The sequence below is a fragment of the Triturus cristatus genome, chromosome 12 (assembly GCF_964204655.1).
Source record: "Triturus cristatus chromosome 12, aTriCri1.1, whole genome shotgun sequence".
NCBI lineage: Eukaryota > Metazoa > Chordata > Amphibia > Caudata > Salamandridae > Triturus > Triturus cristatus.
The window spans coordinates 584,469,220-584,492,148 of record NC_140595.1 but is presented as its reverse complement, the minus strand read 5'-3'; the positions used below and the strand labels follow the sequence as shown (position 1 = coordinate 584,492,148).

Genomic DNA, 22,929 nt, shown 5'->3' with positions numbered 1-22,929 from the left:
GGGGGGTACCATAGGTTTCCCCATATGCCCCCCCCCCACCCTCCCAACATCCAGGGGGCCCGCAACGGGCTCCCAACTCAGAAATCCATATTGCTTTCCATGGGGGAAAGGCTGCTTCCCACTGGCTTCCTAATATGGCTGGCGGTGTCTAGCAGACACCGCCACCATATGCAACCCTTTTCCGCCCGGTCGACCCGTCGAGGGTCGGGGGGAAATGAGAGATTGACAGGTATGATGTAGGGCGGATCGCCACCGCCATGTGGGCGGTGGCGATCCGCCCTACATCATAATAGACCCCTAAATTTGGAACAATAGACACTTTTATGATAAGCTGCATGGCTTTCAGTCACTCATAGTTGTTCGAACTATATATACGAAAAAAATTGTAGTAACGACTTCTATCGCTTAGACTATTACCTTAGCAATTTTTCAGAATTTTTACATTTTTAAACTTTGTTTTTATAATTTAGTTGTTTGCGTGCAAATGCCTACAAATACATTAAAATGTAAGTATGTCGTACAGTCGGATGAGGAGTGGGTGTTATGTTCCATACAGGTACCCCAATATAGGCTCAGGTAGCAAACTACCCTTTCACCTAGATTCTCCCCACCATTACACTACATAACGGTTCTTGGGACTGACCTTTTACCAAGTTACGGTACTGCTAACAGGATGTGGGGTTTTCCCTGAAAACTAGCCTCATCCGTTATGCATGAGGATTATTGGAAACTCGGCAGGACTACCATCTCCTGCATAATAACTATATATAAAGGTCATTCCTTCCGTCGTCCTAAGTCTGACATGACACAGCAAGGTAAAACCCCTGAGGGTACCACTTTGGGTATATAAACACCATATCTCTTGCTGAGGTAGTCAGAGGAGAAAAGGACTTCCATGCTGACACACTGATGCGAGACACTGAGGTTCCTGCACGCGGACACTCCAGCTCGCAGAGGTCTGACATCCCTCGTGGGGTGTCCATCTCGAGACCAAGACGGGGTCCCACAGTCTCTCACTTCAGGTAATGGGGTTGACATTATCTCAGAGGGATTCTTGGCTTTACACCTACATACACTTAAGTACATCTGGTTAGGGTTGCATCGTAGGAGTATGCATTTTACTGTCATGGATTTTATATACTTACCTGTATTCATTGTTTAGCACAATGGTAGAACTCTACCATCCTTTTACTCTGTTAGTGCTTCTAATCATTTATATGTGTTTCTGTCTAACGGTTATTTCAGCACACCTATTTTACACTAGAATGACGAGGGTTCAATAAATGCTTAATGAAAAACGTCCCCACCGTTTATTCTGTGTATCTCTGTGAGACGAAGTGAGCACGAGTGACTGAGAGAAGTATCACACTGTTTCAACGATCCTGAGGGATCAAGGTTGTCATGTTCGATAGTTGCCAATTCTCTCCTTGATAAGATGGGTTTCTAGTGGCACTGTGAGCTAGCTGGTATACAGGTGTACATACTCTGTGGGGTTGTCTGGAATCAGTCTAAACACCAATCCCACAGTCTGTTATCTAAACACGCAGATAGATCCTATATAGGTTTATAGGAACTACACAACACCCTTGCTTGTAGCTGTTACTGGGGACTGCATGGAATGCTGTACATAGCAGATCCTGTGCTGCACACACCCAAGCTAGGGACTGTTCTGGAATACTGCGTAGGAGATCCTGTGTAGCACACTACCAAGCTGGGGATTCTTTTGAAATACTGAGTAGGAGATCTTGTGCTGCACACACCCAAGCTAGGGACTGCTATGAAATACTGTGTAGGAGATCCTGTGTTGCACACACCCATGCTAGGGAATGTTATGGAATATGTGTAGGAGATCCTGCACTGCACATACCCATGCTCGGGACTGTTATAGAATGCTGTGCATAGCAGATCCTGTGCTGCACACACCCAATCTAGGGACTGTTATGGAATATGTGTAGGAGATCCTGCACTGCACATACCCATGCTCGGGACTGTTATGGAATGCTGTGCATAGCAGATCCTGTGCTGCACACACCAAAGCTAGAGACTGTTATGGAATACTATGTAGGAGATCCTGCGCTGCACACACCTATGCTAGGGACTATCATGAAATACTGTGTAGGAGATCCTGCACTGCACACACCCATGCTAGGGAGTGTTATGGAATACTGCGTAAGACATCCTGCGCTGCACTTACCCATGCTTGGGACTGTTATGGAATACAATGAATTGGAGATCCTTCACTGCACACACCCATGCTAGGGAGTGTTATGGAATACTATGCACAGGAGATATTGTGCTGCACATACCCAGGCTAGGGAGTGTTATGGAATGCTGCGTAGGAGATCCTGCACTGCACACACCCATGCTTTGGACTGTTATGGAATATTGTGCATAGGAGATTCTGCGCTGCACACACCCATACTAAGGACTGTTATGGAATGCTGTGCATAGGAGAACCTACACTGCGCACACCCATGCTCGGTAGTGTTATGGAATACTGCTTATCAGGTCCTGCGCTGCACACATCCATGCTAGGGACTGTTATGGAATGCTGCTTAGCAGGTCCTGCTCTGCACACACCCATGCTTGGGACTGTTATGGGATACTCCATTTTTTTATTTTTTTTATCTGTTTTTTATTAATTTTCCAAAACATTTACAATGATTCGGCATACTTCCATATGAGTTCATTTGTACTAACACTCATTGCTAATAACAGTACATTTCTGTTATGGGATACTCCATAGTAGATTCTGTGCTGCACACACCTATGCTAGGGACTGTTGTGGAATACAGTGTGGGGGAGATCCTGTGCTGCACACATGCATGTTAGGGAGTGTTATGGAATGCTGCGTAGGAGATCCTGTGCTGCACACACCCATGCTAGGGACCGTGGGGTGATATTTCATTTGAGATCTTGTGCTGTACACACCCAAGCTAAGGACTGTTATGAAATACTGAGTAAGACATCCTGTGCTGCACACACCCACGCTAGGGACTGTTATGGAATACTGTGAAGGAGATCCTGCGCTGCACACACCCATGCTTGGTAGTGTTATGAATACTGCGTAGGCGATCCCGTGCTGTACACACCCATGCTTGGGACTGTTATAGGATACTGCATATTAGATCCTGTGCTGCACACGCCCATTCTAGGGTCTGTTATGGAATACTGTGCATAGGAGATACTGTGCTGCACACGCCCATTCTAGGAACTATTGAATACTGCATATGAGATCCTACGGTGCACACACCCAAGCTAGGGATTGTTATGAAATACTGCATAAGAGATCCTCTTCTGCACACACCCAAGCTAGAGACTGTTGTGAAAACTGCATAAGAGATCCTGTTCTGCACACACCCAAGCTAGGAACTGTTGTGAAATACTCCGTAGGAGGTCTTGTGCAGCACATACCTATGCTAGGGAGTGTAATAGAATACTGCGGAGGAGATCTTGCACAGTACACACCTATGCTTGGGACTGTTATGGAATCCTGTGCGTAGGAGACCCTGTGCTGTACACACCCACGCTAGGGACTGTTATGGAATACTGCATACAAGATCCTGCACTGCACACAACCTTGCTAGGGACTGTTTTGGAATACTGAGTATGAGTTCCTGTGCTGCATACACCCAATCTAGGGACTGTTAGGCAATACTGCATAGGAGATCCAGTGCTGCACAAATCCATGCTAGGAATTGTTACGAAATACTGTACGTAGGAGATCCTGCGCTGCACACACCTATTCTTTGGACTGTTATGGAATGCTGTGCATAGCAGATCCTGTGCTGCACACACCCAAGCTAGGGACTGTTATGGAATACTACGTAGGAGATCCTGTGCAGCACACTACCAAGCTGGGGACTGTTATGGAATACTGCATAGGAGATCCTGCACTGCACACACCCATGCTAGGGAGTGTTATTGAATAGTATGTAGGTGATCCTGTGTTGCACACACCCATGCTAGGCAGTGTTATGGAATACTGCGCAAGACATCCTGCGCTGCACACACCCATGCTTGGGACTGTTATGGAATACAGTTCATAGGAGATCCTGCACTGCACACACCCATGCTAGGGAGTGTTATGGCATTCTGTGCACAGGAAATCTTGTGCTGCACATACCCAAGCTAGAGACTGCTATGAAATACTACGTAGAAGATACTGTGTTGCACACACCCATGCTAGGGAGTGTTATGGAATACTGCGTAGGAGATCCTGCGCTGCACACACTCATGCTTCGGACTGTTATGGAATACTGTGCATAGGAGATTCTGAGCTGCACACACCCATGCTAGGGACTGTTATGGAAAGCTGTGCATAGGAGAACCTGTGCTGCACACACCCATGCTCGGGAGTGTTATGGAATGCTGCTTAGCAGGTCCTGCTCTGCACACACCCATGCTTGGGACTGTTATGGGATACTGCATAGTAGATTCTGTGCTGCACACACCTATGCTAGGGACTGTTATGGAATACAGTGTGTAGGAGATCCTGTGCTGCACACACCCATGCTACGGAGTATTATGGAATGCTGCGTAGGAGATCCATTGTTGCACCCACCCATGATAGCGAGTGTTATGGAATGCTGCGTAGGAGATCCTGTGCTGCACACACCCATGCTAGGGAGTGTTATGGAATTCTGCATAGGAGATCCTGTGCTGCACACACCCATTCTAGGGACCGTGGGGTGATACTTCATATGAGATCTTGTGCTGTGCACACCCAAGCTAAGGACTGTTATGAAATACTGCGTAAAACATCCTGCGCTGCACACACCCATGCTAGGGAGTGTTACGGAATACTGCTTAGTAGATCCTGCGCTGCACACACCCATGCTTGGTAGTGTTATGGATACTGTAAAGGAGATCCTGTGCTGCACACACCCAAGCTTGGGACTGTTATAGGATACTGCATATTAGATCCTGTGCTGCACACGCCCATTCTAGGGCCTGTTATGGAATACTGCTTAGTAGATCCTGCGCTGCACACACCCATGCTTGGTAGTGTTATGGATACTGCAAAGGAGATCCTGTGCTGCACACACCCAAGCTTGGGACTGTTATAGGATACTGCATATTAGATCCTGTGCTGCACACGCCCATTCTAGGGCCTGTTATGGAATACTGTGCATAGGAGATCCTGCGCTGCACACGCCCATTCTAGGGAGTGTTTTGGATACTTCGCAGTAGATCCTGCCCTGCATAAAACCATGCTTGGGAGTGTTATGGATACTGCGTTGGAGCTCCTGCGCTGCGCTGCACACACCCATGCTAGGGACTGTTATGGAATACTGTGCGTATGAGATCCTACGCTGAACACACCCATGCTAGGTTCTTTTATGGGATAGTGTGCAGTAGATCATGTACTGAATACACCCTTGCTAAGTACTGTTATGGGATACTGCATACGAGATCCTGCACTGCACACACCTCTGCTAGGGGCTGTTATGGTATACTATGTAGTAGATCTTGCGCTGCACACACCCAAGCTAAATACAGTTATGAAATTACTGCGTAGGAATCCTGCGTTGCATACGCCCATGCTAGGGACTGTTATGTTATGCTGTGTAGTAGATCCTGTGCTGAACACACCCATGCTAGGGAGTGTCATGGAATACTGTGCGTATGAGATCCTGCGCTATACACACCCACGCTAGGGACTGTTATGGAAGACTGCAAAAGAGATCCTGCGCTGCACACACCCATGCTTTAGAGTGTTACTAAGAACCGTACGAGGGCAGCGCTGTACTACACACGCCTTTCTTTGGAACTGTTAGTACCCATATTGGGAAGTCTGTACTACACAGACTCTTGCTTGGTACTGTTTGTTTCTGTAAAATGCCAAGCGTTATGCTGTTTACATTTACAGCATGCTGATAGCATATGGCTGAGTGCTTTGCACTCACCCTTTGCTTGGGACTTTTAGTCTATACTTTACATGGGGAGCACTGCACCAGACATGCCCGTGTTTGGGACTGTTACTGAGTAGTGTACTTGGAGAACGATGGGCTGCACACATCCGCGCTACTTAAGACTGGTATAAAGTACCTTGCATTTGATGATCTGCACTGCAAACAGTGATGCTTTGGACTGTTACTGAGTACTGCACATGGGGAGAACTGAGCTACACAAACCTGTGCTAGGGCCTTCTATGGAATACTGTGCATAGGAGATCCTGCACACACCCATGCTTTGGATTGGTGCTGCAGAAGAGTAGCCCTTTACTACAAAGTAACTACAGGTGGAGCACTTTACTGCAAAGACCCTTGCATGGAAGGGCTAGTGAATGCTGTACATCAATACCACTGCACTGCCCACATGCATGCTTTGGTCATTAAGGAGCGGCATGCATGGGATAACCTGCTCACACCCATACTTGAGACAGTTCTTCAGTAACAAACATGGGGAGCTCTGCACTGCACAGACCCATGCTTGGGACAGTTAGCCCAATTCTATCTGACTTCACAGGATTCACTGCTCTAGATCCCTCATAGATGTGACAGGGACATACACTGTGTCTTGCCACCCTCATTTCACGAGGTTGATTGGCAGTTTCAGTGATACTTGTTATGACAGTATGGTTGTACAAACAAAAAGTGTAACTATAAATGCTTGTATCTTTAGAAGAATTGTGTTCTCTAAGTCTAGCTTGTTTTTTCCGTAGTACTTTACTGCTGTGTATTTTACCCTTGTAGGAAGTTTCACCAACTCAGCCGACTTGCAGGTGATGCGACTATATGACGACGATGACAACACAGCGTTCAGCTACTTTTTTAAGATCAGCTTTACACTGCTAATTCTCTATTATGTCATCCTTCAGGTAAGTTGTTGTGTCTGAGTCCCAACAACACCTGATCACACATCATGGTGGACCTGTCCACTGAATTACATGTTGGTTTTCCTGTCTCATCTAAGAAGTGAGGGGGGAAAGGAAGTATGACTGCACCCAAGCAGGGCATGAGGTGGTACCGTATGGTAATCATCAAGACAGATAGGAGTCACTTGTCCTTATGTACAAGGCATCTTGCCTGCACCTTTTTAGAGTAGCTGATGGGAAAGAAAACCCAGGATGTATGCGTCAGTTTGAGGACATATTTGTTAATTATGAATGTACACAGATGCAATGAGTAACTGTTAGACCTGGGGTTTCTAGTTGCAGAGATATGCATCCTGTCTAAGCACGAACCACTACTGTAGTCAGGGTAAGCTAGATACACTCTAAAAGAAAACCTGTGCTCGCAGTCTGGTAGTTTGGCACAGAGCAGTCAGGCGTATCTAAAGAGGCAATGTGTTAAGCATTTGTACAAAACACACACAGTAATACAATGAATACACCAAAAAGATACTCCACACAGGGTTAAAAAATAGATTGTATTGTTATGAGTAAAACAAGACCAGAACAACACAAATCCAATAAGTAGAATAGAGTTATGATTTTTTAGAGATTAAATCAAAATGAAGTGATTAGAAGCAAATAGTGCTTAGGAGTTACTTGAGGTCGCACTGGACTGGGGTAAGTCTAAAGTTCAGGCCGACCGTGATGGAGGGCAGGCCGGCTACAGGACTCACGCAGGTCTCGCTGAAAAAAGACCTTGGAAGGGGGAAGCATCGGCATCGAAGACTCAATGCGTCGGTTCCCATCCGTGCAGGCGGTGAATGCTTTGTCAACTAACCCCTTTACGATGCAGGCGATATGTTGTCGTCAAGCTGGGCAGTCCTTCGAAGCGATGTCATTGATCAGCTCCTGCATCGGCGTCAAAGGGCAATGCGTCAGTTCTAATTGCCGCAAAGTCGTTACTGCGTCGGTTTTGATGGTTCTGCACCTCAGAAGTTAACTTTCCAGGGTCCAGGACTTTATTGGCACCACTTGTCAGGGCAGTACTCGCAGATGGCAGAGTCTAAGTGCTGTTGCAGGGTTCAAGGAAGTATTTGGTGGCCCTGGGACATCAGACTAGGGGGCACACCAGCAAGCCCTTGGAGTCACTACGGGTTCAAGTGAGATGAGTCCAGTCCTTGTCCTCAAAAGCGCAGGGATCAGCAGGCAGCAGTGTAGCGCAGAAAAGCAGTTCTTCCAGCGTAGCAGTCAAGCAGTGTGGCAATCCTTGTAGCACAGCAGTCTTTACTTCTGGCAGAGTTCTTCATAGGCCCAGTAGTGCACTGTCTTAGTAGGGTCAGAGCCCCAGTACTTATGCCCAGTTGTGCCTTTGAAGTGGGGGATGCACGTCACACCTTTCATCCCATCCCTGGCTCCAGACTATCAGTAGGGGGTATCAGCCCCTATCCAGACTATCAGTAGGGGTATCAGACCTTTGTGTGGGAAACAGGACACTGCCTGTTCAGGTGTAAGTGTCAGCTCCCCTTCTCTCTTCCTGCCCAGGAAGAGCTATCAGAATGCAGATGAATGCAGATGAGTTCTTTGTCACACCCACCCTTCCTGTGTTTGTGGCGGTCTAAAGGGAATGCACAAAGTGTAGCTGTCACCCACCCCAGATGTGTATTAGAGACAGGCTGCAAAGCACACAGAGCAGTAAGAGCATAGTCATTCCCACTTTCTAAAAGTGACATTTCTAAAATAGTAATGTTAAATCTAACTTTGCCATTAAAGAGGATTTATCATTACCATTCCAATGATATAAAACATGATGCAGCCACTCCTTTCTGATCAGGAATTACTGCTTTAAAGTATTTATGGAATTCACAGCTCTAGCCTATGAGAAGAGAAGGCCGCTCAGTACTGAAAAACAAATTTAGCTGTTTGTCACTACCAGGACATTTAAAACTTAAAGGTACATGGCCTACCTTTTAGTAATACAGCACCATGCACTTAGGGCTACCAGGAGCTACCTTAGGGGTGACGCATGTGCAATAAAAGGGGAGTTTAAGTGCAAGTGGTTTTAAATGCCAACACGAAGTAGCTGTAAACTGCACACGCAGACCTTGCAATGGCCGGCCTGAGACAGGTTTGAAAGGTTACTTAGGTGGGTGGCACAATCAGGGCTGCAGGCCCACTAGTAAGTAAACAGAAACAGGAGTAAACCCGTTATCCCAGCTGAGACCGGGCGAATATTGTAACAATAAGACAATGTCTCAACCGGTATATCATACAAGGGGACAGAGTAATGTGTGTATCAATCACCAAGCACAGAAAGGGTACACGGGAGACCAGGTAAGAGTGGAAGGGTTGTTATTTGCATATAGGAGCACAATTTACAACTAAATTGCAGTAACCATAACAACCAAATGTGCTCTGGAAGTGTTACAGTGAATAAACGGCGCAGTGACACAAGTGATTAGGAGAACAACGTGAGGTGGCGAAAACAAAATAGTGGATCAAATGAAAGTATTTACAATCTCAAGACATGATTTCATTATTTGCGAATGACCCTAGGGTTGCTGTAAATAGCGTTGTTGAGTCAACGGCGTTTCAACCACTGTTAACTTGAGGTCATCATCAGGACGATGGTTACACGACTGGAAGTGTGCTCTATAGGATCTGGAGGGAAGGGAAGTACAGTCAGATGGAATGAAGCCCTGACGAGAGTAGGAGGGCAAGGGGGTAGGTGGGAGGAGGGGGAGTTGTGTTAAGGAAGAAGGACAGGTGGTTGGAGGGGATATAGATCAGGGAGAACAGGTTAAAGGAAAGGAGGTTACCTGAAGGCACTCAAGGGGGCGAAGGGGAGTGTACAAGGGATCGAAGCCACTTGTGTGGGCGTCGCAGGGGAGCGCCTCTGGGGGAAGGCAGTGGTAGATGGCTGCGGAAGATCTAAGGAGTGGAAGGAGGGGAGAAGGGCAGTAAATGCAGGGGACGATGATTGGAGGCAGGGGGGAAGGGCCTGGTCGACTAGGGGGGCGCAGGCACTTAATGCTTACCAATTATTAGGCTCAAAGTCCACGTCAAGGAAGGTGGCGTAAAGATGCCGGGGTAGTGCTCTGGAAAGGGAAGGAAACGAGCAACGTAAGCCCCTGTGATAGAACGGTAGTCTATGGCAAAAATACGGAGCCTGGGGGAGCCATGTGTCTTACCTTGGAAGTGACTTGAGCAGTGTGTAGGCGAAGAATCGGACCGGAAGTCAGGAGATCAGAAGAACCGGCATGAATCCGGGGGGTCGTGGGACGAATGAAGCGTCTTCAAGCGTGCAGGTCGGCAACCCGGAATTAAGGAAGCCGGCCAGGTCACGTGAGAGGGTGACGCGTGTGCGCAGGTAAAGGACAGCTAGAGCATCAAGGCAGTAGAGTAGTGCCCCGGGGGGACGAGTCAAAGGAGAGAAGGAAATGGAAAAATGGCCGTCCAAGGGTGTAGGAGAGTAGGGTCTGCTTTCTATGTTCACCCCCACTTTTTGCTTTTGCTTTACTGGTTTTCGACTTAGATGTGGCTGTGGGCCTGCTAATCAGACCCACAGCCCTGCTGTTCTCTCTCTAAATTAATACTATGTACTTTAGGTGCATAACCCATTTGGATAGGATCACCTTATTGGCCCCTGTACAGTGTACCCTAGGTACCCAGGGCATAGGTGTACCCTAGGCCTACCAGGGGCTGCAGCATGTATTATGCCACCCCTGGCCTGGCCTTCCATTTTGACACAACTGGCTGATCACTCAGCTGGGGCAAGGTCGTGTAATCACCCCTTGCTTAGGTGTAGTATTCCTATACCTAACTTACATATAGACACATGTGTACCTATCAGTCACTCCTATGGCAGGCCTTGACAATCCTGGAGGCAGAGTGCTTGGTAACATGTGAGATGGTGCTCTAGCATGAGCTGAGCCTGTCTGCAACTTTCGGAACCTTGTCCTTATAGCTGTTCTATGATATAGCCTACCATATACTCTTAAAGTGCCTTATAATCTTAGACGGTTATGGTAACTATGGTTTGGCTTTATCGAAACATGTCGTGTAAGGTGTCTAACACTGTGGAATAATACCCCCATGCCATTTCTGGACATGAGAATATTATCCCCCCCCTTCTAGAGGGAAAGACATGTTAAAATCATACTTCAACTGTTAGCCTCTGACCAAAGCCTCAGCATCACAAAATGGATGCTGCTGCCACGACACAAGTCTGACCTCCTGCAGCTGGGAGTGATCCCAGCCAGGGAGGCCTGGACAATAGGTTTCCTGCTTGGGGAGGTGCTAGCACCTCCCCAGACAGCCTTTAGTGTATTGGGGCAGGGTGGGCTGAAAGGAATGAGACATGCCTGGGGCACACAAGGTGTTCCTTGCATAGTCCAGTTCAAACCGGCGCTGGGGCACTCCAGCCCCAGCTCTGGCGCGAAACTGGACAAAGGGAAGTGGGTGTAACCACCCCCTCCCAGGTCCCACCCATAAGGCGTGACCTAGCAGGTATCCCAGCCCCCCAGATTAGTATAAGAGTGGGAGTTGGGCCTCAAGACTTTAGATTATCCTGAACCTGCAAAACTGAACAGAAACTCTGGACCTTCGACATTCGACGAAAGAAGAAGACTGAAGAATCTCCCTTGTAGCCAAGGAGTGGCTACCCTGTGCAAACAGGCACCATCAAGAGACTACCCTTTGCTTTGCGACCGTTCTACGAGGAACCGACTGCAGAGCCCGACCAGAGCCTTGACTTCCAGACTTCTCCGACCCTCATCCACATCTGCAGCAGAGCTGAGATCCGTGGAGGCGACGAGCGACGTGGGACCGGCTACCTGGAAAAAGTGGCTAGTAACTTACAGCGCAGCTTCTGAGGTACCCTCGAAGTTGTGCACCGGGGATTGAGAAGCCCCAACCCCAAGCACCATCTGCACCGAAGATCAGCCCCCCACACTCCACGAGTCCTGCGTGGGGCCCTTCAGCATTTTCCTGCTTGCCGCGTCTGTCCGGTTGCTTGCCCGCTGGCTAGTGGCCTCTGTGACGACGCACCCTGAAATCTTCTGCGCTGGTTTGGCTCCTCCAGACTGGCTCCCGCTTCTCTGCAAAGAAGAAGCACCCCAGACCTTCCTGGTCTGCACCAGAAGCAAGTCCTTCGTTCTTCGTGGGTTCCGCTTGCCAAGGCTTGGTGAGTCCTAGTCCAACTTCGACGCCGCCGACAGCAAGAGCCTTCGTGGGACAGCTCGCCTCCTGGTCCTGGTCGTCCTCGACGCTTCCTGGTCCTCCTGGCTGCAGCGACAAGCTTCACCTTCACCTGCAATCTTCACAACATCGCCTGGTTCCTTCCTGGTTCCACGTGGTCACTGGCTAGTGACCTTGACTCTGTCCCTTCTGCTTGCAGGTTTCTTCTCTTCTTGATCCCAGCCTTGGGATCCACCGGACACTCTTCACTGACTGCCTGTCAGCATCTTTCTTCAGGCATCCATAGGAGTCGACGACGAAAACGACGCATCTTCACCCCTATGCACCCGCAGCCTGTGGGCTAGGTAACTTAGGTACTCCGGTGCTCATCAGGATAGTGACTATCCTAGTGTCTAGTTTTCAAGTCTCAACTTCCTAGCTACTCCGGAAGTGTCCTAAATCTACCGTTTTCTAAACTGTACTATTGCTATTGACTTTTACGCATTACGCGTGAGTGTTTCCACTCTGCACACGAATCCCGTGGGCCTCCCACTTCCTAACTAACGCTAGTGTAGTGTAGCCCCAGCGATTCCCTAGGCCTAGGCCTATTCTATTTCCGTGACAGTGGTTCTTATACCACTTACTTAGTATATGGTTTGCGTGGCCCCTAGGGCCTAACTGTATTACTTACCTGTGTGACTTAATGTATGCATAAATAAGACTGTGTTGTACTTACCTCTAATCTCATAAAGAGTGCTGAGGGTTTGCTTAGAATAAATACACTTTATTTTATATATATATCTGTTGTGGTGTCCTTTCATTTGGTATTCAAGGGATTACATATGGTATCACAGCTGGCTTCACATGCCATTCAGAGTTTAGCCTAAGACTGCTCTTGTCCATGCTACCACTAGGATAGCTGGTCTATAAGGTTGATTTTACAACCAATCACCATAAGGGTATTTGGACTGATATAAGGTGTACACTAGAACTAGTGACATCATACATCAGGCCAACTTCTCACATTGGTGAGCAGCGGTTGGGATCTGAGCTTGCTGTTGTAATACCATTGTAATCTTGAGATACTAAATTGAAAGATCACACAGATATTGTCTAGGTACATATAACCTAGATTATAATACTTAAGTCCTACTGGACTTTGTAGTTGTAGGTTGAAGGGAGTAACACACCCTGACTACAACTACTAGAGAGGTTTAGTAGATACAACTAGTGTAGGTAGGTGCACACACCACACCCTCACTAGATCATGTCTCTGAGAGGAGATCAAGTAGATGCTCTCTCAGGAGGATCAGGTCTGCAAAAGATCCCCTCTAGATATGATACCTTAACATTCCAGGAGATGAGACACTTGTGTACCTCCAGAGGAATAAAACAGGGTGCAAACCCTACCCTCCTTCAGTTAAGACAACTCCTAGAGGAGTATGATGCTCTTAGGGCATCTCAGGCAGGTGCCCTAGGCACAGAGGAGGGTCTACCCACCACAGAGGAGTCAGATGGGGCTTCAGATGGAGAGGTAGACAGCCAGGGCCAAGTAGGAAGACTTAGCCAGGCTAACCTAAGTTTACATGGGAGTTTGCATGGGGTCCCCCCATACAGACCCACAAGTAGGCTTACACAGAGAAGCAGGAGGGACAGATCCCCTTCAAGGGAATCCATCCACTCCCATGTCTCTAGCATCTCTAATGCTTCCTCTCACAGGGGAATGACTTCACCTGAGAGAAAGGAGCATGCAGCCAGAATGAGGGAGGCTAATCTGAGGATTCAGAGGGAAGAACTTGCCCTTTCCAAAGAGAAGCTTGCTCTGGCTAGAGAACAAAAGTTAAGTGGGTTAGAACCCACTGGTGGCAGCAACATTCCTAGAGATAGAGACAGGCACTATGATAATAGAAACCTGAGCAAGATTGTCCCTCCCTACAAGTGTGGGGATGACATCCACAAATGGATAACTGCTTTGGAGAGAGCTTGCAAAGTACAGCAGGTACCCCAAAGTCAGTGGGCAGCTATCTTGTGGCTCTCCTTCTCTGAGAAAGGAAGAGACAAGCTCCTCACAGTTAGTGATGAGGATGCAGATAATTACACTGTCCTGAAGAGTGCTCTGATTGATGGGTTTGGCCTAACCACTGAACAATACAGGTTGTTGTTCAGGGATACCCAGAAGACACAGACTCAGGACTGGACTGACTTTGTAGATTGTGCCACTAAGGCTCTGGAAGGCTGGCTAATGGGAAGTAAGGTTAAGGACTATACAGGATTGTATAATTTGATCATGAGAGAGCAAATACTTAACAACTGTCAAAACCAGCTATTGCATCAACACCTGATTGATTCTGATCTGACTTCTCCCCAAGAATTGGGAAAGAAGGCAGATAGATGGGTCAGGACTAGAGTTAAGCAGAAAAACCAGAACCAGGGCGGTGATCAGAAAAAGGCAGACCAGAAGGGTAATGAGCAGAAACAAAAAGACCAGAAGTCTTCACCAGGCCCCCAAACGGCTCAGGGGGAGGGTGGTTCCAAAAAGGATAAAAAGAAAGATGGCCAAAAGAAACCATGGTGCAACTATTGTAAGTCCAACTCACATTGGTTTAGTGAGTGCACCAAAAAGGATAAGCCCCCAGCCACCATTGCCCCTAAGGCAACTGTACCCCCTAGTTCAGCTGTAAGTGGTGGTTCCCAGCAAAAGGGTGTAGTAGGGTTAACCCTGGGAACTGAGGAGGATTCTGGCCTAGTCAGAGTACCTACTCAGGCTGTTCTGATCTGTGATGGGGACTTAGCTTTGTCCTCTACTGTAGGCCCCAGTAACCTGGGCAAGTACAGACAGACACCTTTTATCAACCAAAGAATGGCTCAGGCCTACAGGGACACTGGAGCTAGTGTCACAATGGTGACACCTGCTTTTGTGGACCCTGGACAGATCATACTAGGTGAGAATTACCTAGTGACCAACGCTAGCAATGCCACTACCTCCCATAGTGTGGCTATTGTTAACTTCTCCTGGGGAGGGGTAACTGGCCTCAAGAAAGTTGTTGTTAGTTCAGACCTTCCTGTAGAGTGTTTACTGGGCAATGATCTTGAAACTTCAGTTTGGTCTGAAGTGGAGTATAGGACCCATGCAGAAATGCTGGGGATAGATGCACATGTCCTTGCTGTGACCAGGTCACAGGCCAAAAAGTGCACCACTGAACAAGTGCTGGATCCTGAAACTATGGACCAGTCACAACCCAAGAGAAAGAGCAGTAGGGTTAAGGCTGTGCCTTCCCCCCTGCCTCAGGTGGTGGATCAGCCCTCCCAGGAGGATGATTCTGAGAGCCCTGAAGGAACTGTCCTAGAAGAACTTGAACCTGATCAGGTTGAGTTTCTTGGGACAGGGGGACCTTCAAGGGCAGATCTGAGGCAGGCTCAATTAGACTGCCCCTCTCTTGAACCCCTCAGACAGCTGGCTGCTGCTGAGGCTGCAGGGAATGCTCAAGGTACCCATAGAGTGTATTGGGATGAAGGGCTACTGTATTCAGAGGCTAGAGACCCCAAGCCTGGTGCATCCAGGAGGTTGGTCATACCACTGAAGTTCAGAGGCTTCCTTCTAACCTTTGCCCATGATATTCCCCTCGCAGGACATTTAGGCCAGAACAAGACTTGGGACAGGCTTGTCCCTCACTTTCACTGGCCCCATATGTCAGAAGATACTAAGGAGTTTTGTCGCTCCTGTGTCACCTGCCAAGCCAGTGGCAAATCAGGTGGCACCACAAAGGCCCCCCTCATACCACTACCTGTGGTGGGGGTCCCCTTTGAAAGAGTGGGCATAGATATTGTAGGACCAATGGACCCACAAACAGCATCTGGGCACAGATTCATACTGGTGATAGTGGACCATGCCACCAGGTACCCAGAAGCAATTCCCCTGAGGACCACAACAGCTCCTGTTGTGGCAAGGGCCCTGCTTGGAGTATTCTCCAGAGTGGGCTTTCCAAAGGAGGTCATTTCTGACAGAGGTACCAACTTCATGTCAGGATACTTGACTGCAATGTGGAAGGAGTGTGGTGTTAACTATAAGTTCACCACACCCTATCACCCACAGTGCAATGGGCTTGTTGAGAGATTCAACAAGACCCTAAAGGGAATGATAAAAGGATTACCAGACAAGCTTAGGCGAAGATGGGACATCCTTTTACCCTGCCTTCTGTTTGCTTACAGAGAGGTCCCACAAAAGGGGGTTGGCTACAGCCCTTTTGAGCTTTTGTTTGGGCATCCTGTAAGAGGACCCCTGTGTTTGGTGAAGGAAGGATGGGAGAGACCTCTCAGACAACCCAAACTAGACATAGTGGATTATGTACTTGGTCTCCGCTCCAGGATGGCAGAGTATATGAAGAAGGCTTCTAAAAACCTTGAGGCAAGCCAAGAACTCCAAAAAGCTTGGCATGACCAAAAGGCTGTACTGACTGTTTACCAGCCAGGACAGAAAGTGTGGGTGTTGGAGCCAGTGGCCCCAGCAGCACTCCAAGACAAATGGTCTGGACCCCACACTATTGTTGAGAAAAAGGGAGAAGTCACCTACTTGGTGGACCTTGGGACTCCCAGAAGCCCCCACAGGGTGCTTCATGTCAACAGATTGAAGGCATATGTTGACAGGGCAGACATGGGGCTACTCATGGCTACAGATGAGGGGCAGGAGGAAGAGAGTGACCCTCTCCCAGACCTGTTGACTCAGAACCCTGATGATGGCTCAGTTGATGGTGTGGTCTTTTCTGACAGCCTCACTGTCCATCAGCAACAGGACTGCAGACAGGTTCTGCAATCCTACAGACATATGTTCTCTCTGACCCCAAGTCAGACAAACTGGTGCACCCATGAGGTGGACACTGGTGACAGTCTGCCTGTGAAGAGTAAAATCTACAGGCAACCTGACCATGTCAGGGACTGCATAAAAGTTGAGGTACAAAAGATGTTGGAGCTGGGAGTCATTGAACCTTCAGAGAGCCCTTGGGCTAGTCCTGTAGTCCTTGTGCCAAAACCTCACACCCAAGATGGTAAGAGAGAGATGAGGTTTTGCGTGGATTACAGAGGTCTCAATGCTGTCACTAGGACAGATGCCCACCCAATACCTAGGGCAGATGAGCTCATTGACAGACTGGCAGCTGCTAAGTTTTTGAGCACATTTGACCTAACAGCAGGCTACTGGCAAATCAGACTAGCTGAGAGTGCAAAGGCCAAAACTGCTTTCTCGACCCCAGGAGGACATTATCAATTTGTGGTAATGCCCTTTGGTTTGAAGAATGCACCTGCCACTTTCCAAAGGTTGGTGAATCAAGTCCTTACTGGGTTGGATGATTATTGTGCAGCTTATCTTGATGATATTGCTGTCTTTAGCTCCACCTGGGAGGATCACCTGGTCCACCTGAGGAATGTTTTAGAGGCCCTGCAAAAGGCAGGCCTCACTATCAAGGCCACTAAGTGCCAGATAGGGCAGAGCAGGGTTGTATACCTGGGCCACCTAGTTGGTGGGGGTCAGGTTCAACCACTGGAGAGCAAGATCCAGACCATAAAGGACTGGGCTCCTCCAACTACCCAGACTCAGGTCAGAGCTTTCTTGGGCTGACTGGGTACTACAGAAAGTTTGTTAAGAACTATGGGTCCATAGTGACACCACTTAATGACTTGACCTCCAAGAAGATGCCAAAGAAAGTTCAGTGGACAGTAAGCTGTCAAAAAGCATTTGATGACCTGAAGCAGGCCATGTGCAGTGCACCTATTCTGAAAAGTCCAGACTGCTCCAAAGAGTTCATTGTCCAGACAGATGCTTCTGAGTTAGGTGTGGGAGCTGTTCTTTCACAACTGAATGTAGATGGTCAAGACCAGCCCATTGCTTTTATAAGTAGAAGGCTGACCCCTAGAGAGAAACGTTGGTCAGCTATTGGGAGGGAGGCCTTTGCTGTGGTTTGGGTCCTGAAGAAGCTGAGGCCATACTTGTTTGGCACTCACTTCAAGATTCAGACAGACCATAAGCCCCTCTTGTGGCTAAATCAGATGAAGGGTGAAAATCCCAAACTTCTTAGGTGGTCCATTTCCCTACAGGGGATGGACTTCACAGTGGAACATAGACCTGGGACTGACCATGCCAATGCAGATGGACTCTCCAGATATTTCCACTTAGAACATGAAGACTCAACTGGTCAAGGTTAGTTTAATGTCCCTAAGTTTGGGGGGGGGGGGTTGTGTAGGAGAGTAGGGTCTGCTTTCTATGTTCACCCCCACTTTTTGCTTTTGCTTTACTGGTTTTCGACTTAGATGTGGCTGTGGGCCTGCTAATCAGACCCACAGCCCTGCTGTTCTCTCTCTAAATTAATACTATGTACTTTAGGTGCATAACCCATTTGGATAGGATCACCTTATTGGCCCCTGTACAGTGTACCCTAGGTACCCAGGGCATAGGTGTACCCTAGGCCTACCAGGGGCTGCAGCATGTATTATGCCACCCCTGGCCTGGCCTTCCATTTTGACACAACTGGCTGATCACTCAGCTGGGGCAAGGTCGTGTAATCACCCCTTGCTTAGGTGTAGTATTCCTATACCTAACTTACATATAGACACATGTGTACCTATCAGTCACTCCTATGGCAGGCCTTGACAATCCTGGAGGCAGAGTGCTTGGTAACATGTGAGATGGTGCTCTAGCATGAGCTGAGCCTGTCTGCAGCTTTCGGAACCTTGTCCTTATAGCTGTTCTATGATATAGCCTACCATATACTCTTAAAGTGCCTTATAATCTTAGACGGTTATGGTAACTATGGTTTGGCTTTATCGAAACATGTCGTGTAAGGTGTCTAACACTGTGGAATAATACCCCCATGCCATTTCTGGACATGAGAATATTATCCCCCCCCTTCTAGAGGGAAAGACATGTTAAAATCATACTTCAACTGTTAGCCTCTGACCAAAGCCTCAGCATCACAAAATGGATGCTGCTGCCACGACACAAGTCTGACCTCCTGCAGCTGGGAGTGATCCCAGCCAGGGAGGCCTGGACAATAGGTTTCCTGCTTGGGGAGGTGCTAGCACCTCCCCAGACAGCCTTTAGTGTATTGGGGCAGGGTGGGCTGAAAGGAATGAGACATGCCTGGGGCACACAAGGTGTTCCTTGCATAGTCCAGTTCAAACCGGCGCTGGGGCACTCCAGCCCCAGCTCTGGCGCGAAACTGGACAAAGGGAAGTGGGTGTAACCACCCCCTCCCAGGTCCCACCCATAAGGCGTGACCTAGCAGGTATCCCAGCCCCCCAGATTAGTATAAGAGTGGGAGTTGGGCCTCAAGACTTTAGATTATCCTGAACCTGCAAAACTGAACAGAAACTCTGGACCTTCGACATTCGACGAAAGAAGAAGACTGAAGAATCTCCCTTGTAGCCAAGGAGTGGCTACCCTGTGCAAACAGGCACCATCAAGAGACTACCCTTTGCTTTGCGACCGTTCTACGAGGAACCGACTGCAGAGCCCGACCAGAGCCTTGACTTCCAGACTTCTCCGACCCTCATCCACATCTGCAGCAGAGCTGAGATCCGTGGAGGCGACGAGCGACGTGGGACCGGCTACCTGGAAAAAGTGGCTAGTAACTTACAGCGCAGCTTCTGAGGTACCCTCGAAGTTGTGCACCGGGGATTGAGAAGCCCCAACCCCAAGCACCATCTGCACCGAAGATCAGCCCCCCACACTCCACGAGTCCTGCGTGGGGCCCTTCAGCATTTTCCTGCTTGCCGCGTCTGTCCGGTTGCTTGCCCGCTGGCTAGTGGCCTCTGTGACGACGCACCCTGAAATCTTCTGCGCTGGTTTGGCTCCTCCAGACTGGCTCCCGCTTCTCTGCAAAGAAGAAGCACCCCAGACCTTCCTGGTCTGCACCAGAAGCAAGTCCTTCGTTCTTCGTGGGTTCCGCTTGCCAAGGCTTGGTGAGTCCTAGTCCAACTTCGACGCCGCCGACAGCAAGAGCCTTCGTGGGACAGCTCGCCTCCTGGTCCTGGTCGTCCTCGACGCTTCCTGGTCCTCCTGGCTGCAGCGACAAGCTTCACCTTCACCTGCAATCTTCACGACATCGCCTGGTTCCTTCCTGGTTCCACGTGGTCACTGGCTAGTGACCTTGACTCTGTCCCTTCTGCTTGCAGGTTTCTTCTCCTCTTGATCCCAGCCTTGGGATCCACCGGACACTCTTCACTGACTGCCTGTCAGCATCTTTCTTCAGGCATCCATAGGAGTCGACGACGAAAACGACGCATCTTCACCCCTATGCACCCGCAGCCTGTGGGCTAGGTAACTTAGGTCCTCCGGTGCTCATCAGGATAGTGACTATCCTAGTGTCTAGTTTTCAAGTCTCAACTTCCTAGCTACTCCGGAAGTGTCCTAAATCTACCGTTTTCTAAACTGTACTATTGCTATTGACTTTTACGCATTACGCGTGAGTGTTTCCACTCTGCACACGAATCCCGTGGGCCTCCCACTTCCTAACTAACGCTAGTGTAGTGTAGCCCCAGCGATTCCCTAGGCCTAGGCCTATTCTATTTCCGTGACAGTGGTTCTTATACCACTTACTTAGTATATGGTTTGCGTGGCCCCTAGGGCCTAACTGTATTACTTACCTGTGTGACTTAATGTATGCATAAATAAGACTGTGTTGTACTTACCTCTAATCTCATAAAGAGTGCTGAGGGTTTGCTTAGAATAAATACACTTTATTTTATATATATATCTGTTGTGGTGTCCTTTCATTTGGTATTCAAGGGATTACATATGGTATCACAGCTGGCTTCACATGCCATTCAGAGTTTAGCCTAAGACTGCTCTTGTCCATGCTACCACTAGGATAGCTGGTCTATAAGGTTGACTTTACAACCAATCACCATAAGGGTATTTGGACTGATATAAGGTGTACACTAGAACTAGTGACATCATACATCAGGCCAACTTCTCACATTGGTGAGCAGCGGTTGGGATCTGAGCTTGCTGTTGTAATACCATTGTAATCTTGAGATACTAAATTGAAAGATCACACAGATATTGTCTAGGTACATATAACATAGATTATAATACTTAAGTCCTACTGGACTTTGTAGTTGTAGGTTGAAGGGAGTAACACACCCTGACTACAACTACTAGAGAGGTTTAGTAGATACAACTAGTGTAGGTAGGTGCACACACCACACCCTCACTAGATCATGTCTCTGAGAGGAGATCAAGTAGATGCTCTCTCAGGAGGATCAGGTCTGCAAAAGATCCCCTCTAGATATGATACCTTAACATTCCAGGAGATGAGACACTTGTGTACCTCCAGAGGAATAAAACAGGGTGCAAACCCTACCCTCCTTCAGTTAAGACAACTCCTAGAGGAGTATGATGCTCTTAGGGCATCTCAGGCAGGTGCCCTAGGCACAGAGGAGGGTATACCCACCACAGAGGAGTCAGATGGGGCTTCAGATGGAGAGGTAGACAGCCAGGGCCAAGTAGGAAGACTTAGCCAGGCTAACCTAAGTTTACATGGGAGTTTGCATGGGGTCCCCCCATACAGACCCACAAGTAGGCTTACACAGAGAAGCAGGAGGGACAGATCCCCTTCAAGGGAATCCATCCACTCCCATGTCTCTAGCATCTCTAATGCTTCCTCTCACAGGGGAATGACTTCACCTGAGAGAAAGGAGCATGCAGCCAGAATGAGGGAGGCTAATCTGAGGATTCAGAGGGAAGAACTTGCCCTTGCCAAAGAGAAGCTTGCTCTGGCTAGAGAACAAAAGTTAAGTGGGTTAGAACCCACTGGTGGCAGCAACATTCCTAGAGATAGAGACAGGCACTATGATAATAGAAACCTGAGCAAGATTGTCCCTCCCTACAAGTGTGGGGATGACATCCACAAATGGATAACTGCTTTGGAGAGAGCTTGCAAAGTACAGCAGGTACCCCAAAGTCAGTGGGCAGCTATCTTGTGGCTCTCCTTCTCTGAGAAAGGAAGAGACAAGCTCCTCACAGTTAGTGATGAGGATGCAGATAATTACACTGTCCTGAAGAGTGCTCTGATTGATGGGTTTGGCCTAACCACTGAACAATACAGGTTGTTGTTCAGGGATACCCAGAAGACACAGACTCAGGACTGGACTGACTTTGTAGATTGTGCCACTAAGGCTCTGGAAGGCTGGCTAATGGGAAGTAAGGTTAAGGACTATACAGGATTGTATAATTTGATCATGAGAGAGCAAATACTTAACAACTGTCAAAACCAGCTATTGCATCAACACCTGATTGATTCTGATCTGACTTCTCCCCAAGAATTGGGAAAGAAGGCAGATAGATGGGTCAGGACTAGAGTTAAGCAGAAAAACCAGAACCAGGGCGGTGATCAGAAAAAGGCAGACCAGAAGGGTAATGAGCAGAAACAAAAAGACCAGAAGTCTTCACCAGGCCCCCAAAAGGCTCAGGGGGAGGGTGGTTCCAAAAAGGATAAAAAGAAAGATGGCCAAAAGAAACCATGGTGCAACTATTGTAAGTCCAACTCACATTGGTTTAGTGAGTGCACCAAAAAGGATAAGCCCCCAGCCACCATTGCCCCTAAGGCAACTGTACCCCCTAGTTCAGCTGTAAGTGGTGGTTCCCAGCAAAATGGTGTAGTAGGGTTAACCCTGGGAACTGAGGAGGATTCTGGCCTAGTCAGAGTACCTACTCAGGCTGTTCTGATCTGTGATGGGGACTTAGCTTTGTCCTCTACTGTAGGCCCCAGTAACCTGGGCAAGTACAGACAGACACCTTTTATCAACCAAAGAATGGCTCAGGCCTACAGGGACACTGGAGCTAGTGTCACAATGGTGACACCTGCTTTTGTGGACCCTGGACAGATCATACTAGGTGAGAATTACCTAGTGACCAACGCTAGCAA

At 48.3% G+C, this 22,929-nt stretch overlaps 1 protein-coding gene across 1 annotated transcript in view; it reads left to right on the top strand.

Annotated features, from left to right (window-relative positions):
- Window positions 1-22,929, top strand: part of LOC146776319 (polycystin-1-like protein 3) — a 729,731-nt gene that overhangs the window by 437,386 nt on the left and 269,416 nt on the right. Inside the window, exon 24 of the mRNA XM_085639623.1 lies at window positions 6,699-6,823. Within this exon, the coding sequence (XP_085495749.1) occupies window positions 6,699-6,823 (125 nt within the window). The remainder of the gene's footprint in view (window positions 1-6,698; window positions 6,824-22,929) is intronic.